Source organism: Condylostylus longicornis, unplaced genomic scaffold, assembly GCF_029603195.1.
Source record: "Condylostylus longicornis isolate FDR11 unplaced genomic scaffold, ASM2960319v2 ptg000001l, whole genome shotgun sequence".
Lineage (NCBI taxonomy): Eukaryota > Metazoa > Arthropoda > Insecta > Diptera > Dolichopodidae > Condylostylus > Condylostylus longicornis.
The window spans coordinates 5,122,660-5,134,571 of NW_026577970.1; the positions used below are offsets into that span (position 1 = coordinate 5,122,660).

The window sequence follows — 11,912 nt, forward strand, 5'->3', positions numbered from 1 at the left end:
ATTTGAACTGTCAATCTTGTCTTCTATTAAGTTTCTAGCTATAAGAGTAATCACAGTTAAAAATATGTGAATTTTAATGATGTTCTATCCGAGCAGCTCTATTTCTGTCAAAATGTTACTTAACCCCTTTGTTTACTCTTCAAGTTATTTTTAAAAATGACACTCAGAATTTTCATTTAAAATTAAAAGATTTTTCAATAGATTTTTTTTTGTTTGAATGAAAATGAAATTTAGAAAAATTTGATAAAAAAAAAAAATTATCATGAATTAAGTAATTCATGATAATAAATTAACATAAAAATTAAATACAAATAAAAACAGCGTTTTGTAAACATAATCAATTTAATAAACAAAACAAATATTTGTGAAGGGAGGGATGGGGATTTTATAAATTACTTTATTTACCCTGGAGCTGAAATAAAAGCCTAGAATGTGCAAAAATTAAATATTTTATGAGATTAAATAAAAATTCTTTTAATTGGAAATTTTAAAATATTTATTTCTTTCCTATTATAATAATAAATAAAAATATAACAATAACTCCCAACTCTTATACAATATAAAAATGCAACAATTTATTGTGTTAACTTCTTTTTTTTTCTCCCTGTGCACCTGTAATATTTGCACAGACTTTTCAGAGTTACCTCGAATAGAGTTTCCATGTCAATATTGTGTTTTTAATCGATTTCGTTCGATGTAACTTTAAAATCTGTGCTGATATTGGTTTATACTGAGAAAAAAATGTGTATTAAAATATATAATTAAATTTACAATTGAAATTATCTATTTCTATATTAATAATTAAAATATAACTTTGATAATAAAATATTTATTATTTAATTTTTTTTTATGTTTGTAAATAAATTCTTGTTTAAGTCTTTTTGGTTGTTTTGTTATGTAAGGTTTAACTGCATTATTATCGGTCTAATTACTTAAATACTATAATATTACTTAATTACTAATGTTACTTTTTTAAGTATTAACCAACATTCAATTAAAAAATAAGTAAATATTAATAAATTCGAGAATTTTGCAAAATAAGAAAACAAAAATTGAAAATATTATTGATAATTAAAGTTTGCATCTTTTTTAAATTTTATAATTTTTGTTGTTTTAACAATTACTAACATAACACTTAATGCTAACATTAAAGAAATCCATGCTAAATAAACGAATAAAGAATAAAATCGACTTAAACTCCATAGAACAGTATAATGTAGAGTGTTGTTATCTGAAATATTTATAATTGTGATCATTTACTTAAATAACAAAATTAGTGCACTGTAAAAAATTTTTGTATCAAATAGTATGACAACAACAAATCTTCATTGATTTTAACAATATAGTAAAAAAACACGATGACAGTAAAAAGTTGCATGATTGTGCGATAAAAAAATTTAATTAAAGAGAATAAACTTGCTAAAATTTCAATGAGAGTTTCAATACTCTGTACACACTAAATTTAATTCTCATATGTCAAATTATACAGGCTATGACATTATAAATATGACATATTTTGGTTGATTTCATTTCAAATTTATTTGCTAATTCAAATTTAATAATTCCTACCAAATCTAATTAAATTTAATCTGTTATACCGTAAATTTTATAATAGTAAATTGTTTTTCATATATTCATTTTTAACAAAATTTTTTACAGTATTTGTTCATATTAAAATTTACATGCACATATTATATAAAAATTTACCTAAAATCGCATATCCATAACCAATACGATATTCTCCCATTCTATATGATGCTGTTGGTATCATAATTTCTAAATATCTTTCATTATCATTTTTTAATTTAATTAAATCATAATTAAGTATTTCATTTTTAATAAAATCTTCAACTTTTAATGGTGGATAAAAAAAATAACATGATTTATGCCAATGTGCCGAAAATATTACATGTGGATTTATAAAATTTAAAATATCATCTCTTAATTGTGAATATGATTTTAATATTGACATATGTGATATAGCAATTCTTAAACGATTTTTGTTATTTATTGGATCTGGATTTGTATAATTTAATAACATTCGATTTATATGAAAAAATCTTATTTTATTATTATTAATATCAAATGAATTATTTAACATAAATTCATTATAAAAACGTTTTAAATTCATATCTGATATAATTTCACCATTTTCACCACCAATATCATTATCACCAGGTATATATATACGCTATAAAATTGCATAAAAAGTATAATAAATTTAATGTTTAATTTAAAAAAAATTATAATTCTTAAATACATACATTTATATTCATTTTTGTATTAAAAATATTTTTAAAACGATCTAAATAAATTTGAAAATGTTCAGGTGATGCTATACTACCCTCATCTAATAAATCACCTAAAAATATTATAACATCTGGGCTAGTAAATTGCAAAGCTCTTTGAAATGTTGCTTTTAAATGCCTAATTTTAAATAAATTAAAAATTTTAATAATTAATAAATAATTTGAAAATAAACTCTTTCTATACCTATCTGAATCTTGCCGGCTCCAATAACCATAAAGTTTATTCTCATTTTCGAATCCTAATAATTGTGGATCAGCGACAAAAAAAATTCGAGTACAGTCTCCTAAAAATACGAGTATGCAAAATTTATTTTTATATTTAAATTATAAATTAACGATAATAAATTTTGTTGAGACCTGATTGGCATTGAAGTGAATTCCACCATATTGGCATAATAAAATATATAAGACATTCATTAATAAAGATTATTGATAATGTTGTCAAAAAAGCTCCAAGTTTTAAAGATCTTTAATATTATGTATTCAAAAAAACAGATTTCACAATTAATACTAAAATATTAATTACAAAAATCAGCTAATTTTCGATTTTACCTTTTAATTGACCATCTACCTAAATTACACCATATTCTCATTTTTGTTTTTAGTTAGGTATGACAAGTCTGACAACAATTTGTCATCTAGTCTAAATAGTAATTATTGTCAAAATTACTTTAACTTAAATTTTCACCTTGGTCATTTTCACCACAGTTGTTGCATACAAAAACACTTTGAAATATTTCTGAAAACATAAAAAAAAAATTTGATTTTAGAACAAAATTGGGGAAAATAACATTTAAGAAAACATTCAAAAGTTTATTTATAATGTAGATACTTTTATTCTGTATAAATTTTGTGAACTAAACAAAAAAATGACAATAAACAAATAAAATTTATTATTTTTAATTAAATTTCGTTTACTATACATATATATGATTATTTTTAGAATTTTTTCCAAAAATAGTTTATAAAAATAACAATTCAATTACGTATTTTGACTATTAATAGAATGACCAATATAATTTGTTTTTTGAAAACCAAATTAAAGAAAACAAACTTTTCATTAATGAGGCACCATTAACGAAACGTAACGAAAATGTTACGAAAATAATAAGGAGTTCAATTTTACGGTCATATTAAAATCGAATTCAATGAATAAATTTAATTTCAAGTCGATTAAATTCAATTTCTTTCAAATTTTACCAGTAAACTGCGATGAATTCTAAAATAGCACCATAACAACTAGGCTTCTTCGAACAAACTAACAAAAATAATAGTAGACTTATGAAAATAATAATAGGATCATTCAAAATTCATAGGATTATAGATAGGACTTCAAAAAAAAATTTTAAATCGTTTGTACAAAACTTTTGCCATTTTATTCATAAGTCATCAGAAATCAAAAATACAATGTTGTGTCAATTACAATCAAATGTTTGTGGATGCAACATAGATCAGTACTTAATACGATTATAAAATCTAATTCAGCCTATAGAAACAAGTTAATCTTAACCGTAAATTTCTGAATAGAACTTAAATTTTTTACTCTATTGCATTGTAGAACTCAATTTTTTTTTACAATTAACAAATGAACAATTTATTTTTCATTACAAATTTTATGTGCCATAACATTTCTACATACATGTGTATATATAAAACTACAATAATTTTGTAAGGTATGTACGAGAAATTAGAATTTTCAAACCGGAAGAAAATCATTTTTATATGAAAAGAAATTCCACAATAATTTCAATATTTTTCGCTAAAATATTTTATTTGATTTTAACTCTATATGTATAATTGTTGTTGTTGTTGTTTTTCTTTTATTTCATTATTGCACAAACAGTGATAAATTAATGCAGTAAATAATGATTTGTTTACGGAAAAAAAAATCGAAAAAAAATTAACAAACAACAAAACTATGATAGTATTGAAGAAATTAATTTTAGAAAATTAGGCTACTAAATATTTTATAAATTCAGACATACACACACAAATATCCAAAAATATATTGTTAAGTACTGTTATATAAATATAGTATGTGTGTATGTATATTACATGAAATTTTTTATTTTTGGAATTTTTCGTATTTTTTTCTTATTTTATTTATAAATATTTATTTTCATTTTAATTGTTTTTTTTTATGAATAAATTTAGTTTGTACAATATTAATCAATCAATCGATTGTTATCAAAAAAAGAAATGGTATGAATGAAAACCACAATAGTGAAAATTATTTTACCAATTAATTATTACAACAATTAGAAAATCATAATCAAATAAAAATTTTGGTGGATAAATTAGTAATGATATTGTATTTTACTTCCAGGTTCGTGTTAAAAGTAAATTTAAACAAAAACAAAAACAATTTTTCAAAATTAAAAATACCTTCCAGTGCTTAATTAATATTCACCACTGAGATAAGAGTTCAAAGAAAAAGTTAAATATTTACGCATGATAATTAAAAAATTATTAGTAGAGGAAAGGAAAGCTCAAAATTAAGAGAGCGAGAGAAAGATTGAAATGATAGTGTTACTGCTACGCTTATAGCTTACATGTTAGTATTTTATTCATGAAAAATAATTTTTGAAGAGAGTTGAGAAAAATGGAGAGATGAGAAAAAATTAGAAAAACTTTTTTTTTTTAAATTAATTCGAAAATTTCTTAAATTTTTAATTTAAAAGCATATTTTTTATAATAACAAATAAATTAAAAATTATGATATTATTACATACATTAGCACACATTATAACATATGCAAAATTATTGGTTCATTTTGAAAGTTGAAGCAATTAAAAATATTGTCATTTACATTCAAATTGATTAAAACTTCAAAAGAGATTATTAAAATAGATTATTAAAATTACTGGTTAATCGATTGCGAAAATGACATAGCCTTAATTGTTCAAACGAAACTTTAATAATAAATAATAGAACATTGCTCTCTATTTACTCAACATTTCGAAATTACAAAAACAATCCAAGATTCCTAAATTATTTTGAAAACTCTCTGCGTAATACATAAAAAATAACAGAAAATAAAAATCACAATCGATGGAAAAGCTTCACTCTTTCATATTCATAACATTTATTTTATTATTGTATAGAATTTTTGCAAATCGTTTCCAAAATCTTAAGTATAAAAGCGATGGAGGAGTCTGTTAACCTCAATAGAGTTTTAACATATAAATGCAATTATGTAAGTCTTCATATTATGTATATAATATCAGAATTTGTTATCGTTACCAACTATCATTAAAAAGCAGTTAACGTAAATATTTATTATTTAACTTGTAATATAATTATGCTATGAAATTATCAAATAATTTCGATTTCCTTAAATTTAACTATAAAAGATGACATTAAATTTGAAAAAAAATCGATTATTGTGGAAATAAATCGATTTTTGTATTTAGTGTAGTTATACATAATTCTTTAATTCGGCTCCTTTTTTTTGAATACAAGTATTAAATTTTACATAATGTTTAACCTTGAAAATGAAAAGAAAAAACAATTGTAAGTACTATAAAATAACCTTCATGTGACTATGTAGAAAAAAAGAAAAATTATAGACGTAAAAAATTTTTGTTGTTTTTTTTTTTTCTTTTTGAACAAAAACGTTTTATTGATTAAGATATCCTTTTTTATTATTTTGAATAAAATACTATACGTTGTGTCCTTTGCCCTATCACCTATTGCCCTCTCTTATGCACATATAACGTATATGACAAATTTCACTCTAACTAAGTATACATGGAATTTGTTTTTATTTCGTCATGTTTTTTAATTTTATTCAGTTTAAAAGACTTGATATATAAAAATTTACCACGTATTCTTTTAAAAAAATTTAAAAATAAAGTATTTAAAAATTAATGAGTACATGGAAATTAAACCTTGGTACCATATTTTTATTAAATTGATTTTTCAAATCTTGAAACCCACATATTATATAATATTTTATTTCGAAATATAATTTAACCTTTTGGTATTTAAAATAAATTATAAATAATTTAATATTTCTAATTATTTACTTAAACGAGTGTTGCAGAATAGATAAAAATATTCTGAAATTCACCAAAATATTCACAAAACATTTAAGAAAGAAAATTGAAAAATAGAATGAGTTTTTTCACTTCCTGCTTAACGGAGATAACCTGCAATTAGAAATGTTGATATATTTTTAATTAAACCTGCCTAAGATTACCTCTTTCATACAACTCTTAAAAAATCTCCCGAATACAAAACTAAAATTATACAATTTATATCTACACCAGGCACAACTCTTACAAATTTAAAATACTTTACTAATATTACTGATTATTGTTATTCTGATTTTTATAATATTTTTGATATCCTACAATAGGATTGAATAAATTTAAATTTTTTTTTCTATATTTCATATACAAATTAATTGGTAGAACTTATGTTAATATTCTCAGGTTTATATTCTACATACATATATAAATTAATAATTAAATAAGTAACTAGAATTCAATGTCAAAATTAAAATTATAACAATGTTTTATTCTAAAATATTACCTTTAATGAGTATATGAAACATTTGATTTGCAAAACCTATAATTCAAAATAATTAAATTTAATGTCATTGTTTTAAAAATAAATTTTGTATAATCTATAATATGAATAAATTGAATTGCCTAGTATTTATATTTTAATTTTGGATATTAATTTTTAATTAATAAGAAGGATTAATAATGTACTTTATAAACTCAATCATAATCAGTATGAGTGTTTAGTATGAGCATAAATTAAAGAATTTAATATTTTTTCAATAAACCAAACGGCAGGAGTTTAAGCATGCTATAATCGTCATTTACTTATTATTTACTTAATAATTATATTATTAAGTAATTATATTAGAAAAAGGAATAATTTTCTACACTTGCAAAAATTTTACATAGTGCAAATACGAGTTTTTCGTATCTGAATTCTGTATTGCATGTAGAGTTTAACTAGATGTGTGCATAAGTAAATGTCAGAGAATAACTCTCTCATGTTACTCTCCGAGTGAGTACAATTCTACTCAGCCAAATGTGAAAAACAGTGATAAGTGTGTGAAAAATGGTAATTAAGAATATGTTAAGGTTATACTTTTATAATAACATGGTAATAATATGTACTCCATATGACCTGTAACACATTTTAAAATGAATTGATTTTTGTAATTTTTCATTTATGTTATTTCTTGATTTCACCGTTTTGATGAGCTCTGCCATTTATATTGCGTTATCTGAACATCCTTAAAGTACAAATATGTAATATTAAAACATCCTGTCCTGAATTCAATTCCTTTCCAAAAACTTTCTCTCTATACATGAAAATTATTTCGTATTTTGCAGTAGATATTTTTATTACATGCTCTAATTTTCCTTTTACATTTGTTTTCTATATTAATATTGTTTTAATTTTTTAATTATTTTCAACAAAAATAAATCATTCTAACAAGAAAGGAAAAAAAGATTACCTACAACTTTCTTATTTTAGATTTATATTTCATTTTGTTTTGTGTTATTATGAATCTAGGACATACTTTGTTCTAGGAAATACATTCTACAGCCAACTTAAATATATTGTATAAAAAATGTATTGTGTACAATGAATTGTGTGTTAATGTAGTACACATTACAAGAAACACACATAATGTAAACGTGAAAATATCCTTTTATTAATATTATATACATATACATACATTTATAACATCAGGAAAATTAAATAAGAAAGAGGCTTGAAATATTTTCAAGGAAGGCAGACAACAAAAATACAAAAGTGGTGTAAAAATTCATAACAATAATTAACCTACAAAACTATTTTTTAACACATAATTTACATATGTACATATTTTTATATATGTATGTACTTGTAAACTACTTCCGTTAGTAGATCAAGGTGATGAATGTATTCAAAGAAAATTTAATGAAATTTTTTTTTCAATATTCATTATAAACACTTAGTTAAAGGAATAAGACATGATAATTTACAAAATTCTATTAATTATTATATTTATTTAATAATTAAGCAAAAAATATTTTAATTTTTGGAATTTTCTCAATAATTAACCACAAAACATTTTGAAATTACTTGCAATTACTTGAATTATTTTATAAGGCACACAGTAATTTAAACGTTTGCGTTGACTCCTTTTGAACTGTAATCACAGTTTATCGCACAAACAGTTCTTATAAAATATTATGTAAATGGAAAATTGGTTTTATATGCAAAATTAAACATACATAATTAAACTTCAATAATGGAACATTGAGTCTATTTTTTGTCTAATTGAACATCGGGTCCATTAGAGTCTTGAATTTTTTTTTGGAACATTTAAGAAAATTATAATAAATTTTTTCCAGCGAATTGCGAGTAAGTAAGGCATAATACTGCTACAATAATACTACACTACAAATACGTTTTCTGAATAAGTCTAAAATCTAAAACATTTTCACTTTTCGTTAAATTAGACCTACTATATCAGACCTAATCAGAGAAATAATACACAATTTTTTAATAAATTCCAATGAATTTTTTATAAAATAATCTTGAATATTAAAAAGAAGAATTTCTAAATTTGAAACATTTCCCATGCTCACTTTTCTCTCATTTTAATTGTTATATGTAGTGTTATTATTTGTTCAGTTGGCTATCACTATAGTTAATAAACTATAGTGATAATAGTTAAATGAAAACTTAGTATTAGTTAATTTTTATTTTATTGTTTTATAAATACACATTAATTCTTGTATATTATTGTTGTTCTACACATACATACGATTTTCAGTATTGCTATATTGTTAAAATTTTAATATCAATTAAACTTTTTGTTTATAATGTTTTTTTTTTCTTTAATACATTTTCTTTTGCTTAATTTGTGTTTAGTTACAAGCATGTGAAAATTTCAACAGAGCAAAGCAACTTTTATGATTGTAAACAAATCACAATATTTTCATGTGTGCTTAAAAAGCTTATCATTATTGTATCGTCACATAATAACAGAATATAAATAGCATATAAAGCTTATTTACAACATGTTTCAGTATAAAATCGACACTGACACAAATCTCTTTTTTCGCTCAATAATTCAATTATTTGTTTTTTTTTATGAGAATTATTCATTTTGTCTCTTTATTATTTAATTGAATTTTGTTTATAAAGGTGCTATCAGCTATGCTGAATAAGCAGCAATACCAGATTATTAGGCTTTTTTTTTTTAGTTTTTAAATAATTTGTCACTGTCAAAATGGTTTTTGAAAAAATTTCAAAAAGAAATTAATTTTAAATAGTTAATTTAGAGATAAATTTAAAAATATTATGAAAAATTATGGTGCGACTATAATTAAACTAGATATGTATGTAGCTATAGTTAAGAGAGAAAGGTTTTTCGGAGAGTCACAGCAGAGAGGGTCACTGCACGTTCACTGCAGGAAGAGTGATTTATTTCAATTCTGACGAATTTTTTCGAATATGAATTTGAATGTGAAATATACTCGTCAAAATAAAATAATTTGAGAATACATTTGAAATACTAAAATCTTAGAACTTAATTGATAAAAATTTTCATCAAAAATATTAAGATTTTTTTTTGTTTCAACTGGCAATACTGCTTAATAGTAAATTTTAAACTATGTATTTTAAATTCAAATTGTTTCAATTCTCTTATTTTATTTTAAAATAAAATGTAATAAAAAGTGAAAATATCATGTTTTTAAAAGCTCTTTAATTTTCAACGATCATTGAAAATCTATGTATATATCAGAATTGTGTGTATATGTACATATATCAATTATATGTCAAATATTATGTACATGTGTCTGTATGTATAATTTATATTCCGATTTCTGTTTACCTATGATACTCTGCTTTGTTATTATATTTATTGTCTATTTTTTTTTTTGTAAAATATTTCTGTAATATTAGAAAATTACTTGCTTTTATTTTTAAGTCAATACAAAATTATATTACTGAATATATACCTGTTATATAAATGTAAGAGTGTATATGTTTCTATAATTAAATAAAAGCTTTTAAGTTTTTGTAATCTCGAAAAAAAAAACTTAATTTTATTATTATAATCACATGAACCTTCGATAGCTCAGTTGGTAGAGCGGTGGACTGTAGGTGAATAATAATTGAACAAATTCAAAATATGTTCAGTAAAGTGGGCAGAAATCCATAGGTCGCTGGTTCAAATCCGGCTCGAAGGAATGTAATTTTTTTTTTTTAATTTTTTAAGCTTTTGTTTTTTTTTTTTTAATAATTATAAACTAGTTTTTCTTTATTTTAAATTAATTCAAAAATAAGTATTATTAATTTTTCTAAATATTCATTGTCTAGTATACACTTTTGAAAAATTTTCATTTATTTGACAAAAAATTATTAAACCGCACGATGATAGTTGCAAAGTCATACTATTTGTGTGATCTAAAAAACACAAAAAAAAATATTATTATATTAAAAGGTTTCTTTATGAGGTTTCTTTATAAGGTAGTCGTATATGTATTGTATATGACTATGTGTAGTTTGATTGTGTTCACATAGTATAAGTGGGTTATTCAAAATACTCTTTGAACAGAAAATGGTAACGTTATGATGTAATTATATTAAAACATAATATTATATACATATATGTGTTTGTACATATTATGTGCAAATTATGAATATTTGTTACCGGCATTCTGCGTATAAAAAATATCTATTCTGTTGTTACAAGAGAAAAGTTTGTTAACACAAAAACCTTATATTTTAAGAGATTTTCATTTAGATAAAATTAAGTGTGTATTTATTTTCAGCTATTGTATGAAAAATAAAATTTAGAAAGTGAAAACTAAGAGAAATTAAACTCAAAACTGTTATATGTATAAAATAGTTTTTCAATATTTAATAAAATTCAATTTTTTCGTTCGAAATCATTATAAGTACTGTACTTTTAAGGTACATTCTAAAGTGTATTAACCCAAGAAGTAAAAATTACCTGCAAATATAAATACCTCAAGGAGACTACATTCTAAACTCAATTAGGAAGCGAAAAATTATCTGTAAATTTAAATAGGTGCCATAACAGTTTGACATTTGTCTCGAATATAAAAATTTAAAGTCATCTACCGGAAGAGATTTTCGTAACAACTGTTCTCCTTTAATATAATAAATATTCTTTTAAAGCGTTTATGTAAATTGACGGTAACACACAAATAAATTGGTGACACTTAATAATGTGCCAAAAATTCAAACTTTATCAATATTTCATATGCAAAAAAAACAAACATACTAACATATGTACATTGATTTATTTTTAATAATCAATTACCACTGATATTACTAGAAAAATTGTCGTGTTGCTAATTCTATTTTTATTTTTAAATAAAAAAAAATAATCTCTATCTTTATTGATTCCACACTTTTAATATAAGAATTTTGATAAGATCCAAATTTACCAAATAAAAGCCCATTCAACTCTAAAATTTTATTAAATTTTGATAATATTTTTTTTTTTTTTTTGTCAAATTTTACTGTATGAGCTTTAGATATTTTATAAAATTCATTAATGCAGTGCATATACTACATTTAAATATTTAAAATCCATAATTATTGGCA

At 22.1% G+C, this 11,912-nt stretch overlaps 1 protein-coding gene and 1 non-coding gene across 5 annotated transcripts; one reads left to right on the forward strand and one right to left on the reverse strand.

Annotated features, from left to right (window-relative positions):
• Window positions 1-484: 484 nt before the first annotated feature.
• On the reverse strand, window positions 485-10,710 carry LOC129610267 (metallophosphoesterase 1 homolog). Of its 4 annotated transcripts, none has more exons than XM_055523059.1 (8): window positions 10,404-10,710; window positions 6,846-6,881; window positions 2,862-3,048; window positions 2,667-2,776; window positions 2,494-2,593; window positions 2,265-2,427; window positions 1,708-2,191; window positions 485-1,231 (listed from the first exon to the last, which is right to left on the reverse strand). In XM_055523059.1, exons 3-8 carry the CDS (start codon window positions 2,900-2,902, stop codon window positions 1,062-1,064), a joined length of 1,068 nt encoding a protein of 355 aa, XP_055379034.1. In that variant the 5' UTR covers window positions 2,903-3,048; window positions 6,846-6,881; window positions 10,404-10,710; the 3' UTR covers window positions 485-1,061. The 4 variants fall into 4 exon arrangements, with proteins under 4 accessions (XP_055379034.1, XP_055378953.1, XP_055378883.1 ...); XM_055522978.1 differs by having other exon boundaries at window positions 10,295-10,710; XM_055522908.1 differs by lacking the exon at window positions 6,846-6,881.
• Trnay-gua (transfer RNA tyrosine (anticodon GUA)) lies at window positions 10,403-10,525 on the forward strand. Its single transcript has 2 exons — window positions 10,403-10,439; window positions 10,490-10,525. It is a non-coding gene; the product is annotated as a tRNA-Tyr (tRNA).
• Window positions 10,711-11,912: the final 1,202 nt, after the last annotated feature.

Coding starts and splice junctions, on each gene's coding strand:
- LOC129610267 (XM_055522908.1), bottom strand. CDS start 2,902: ATGAGAATATGGTGTAATTTAGGTAGATGGTCAATTAAAAG. Junction 2,777..2,861: donor GGTAGATGGTCAATTAAAAG/GTAAAATCGAAA, acceptor ATAATATTAAAG/ATCTTTAAAACTTGGAGCTT. Junction 2,192..2,264: donor ATACAAAAATGAATATAAAT/GTATGTATTTAA, acceptor GCAATTTTATAG/CGTATATATATACCTGGTGA.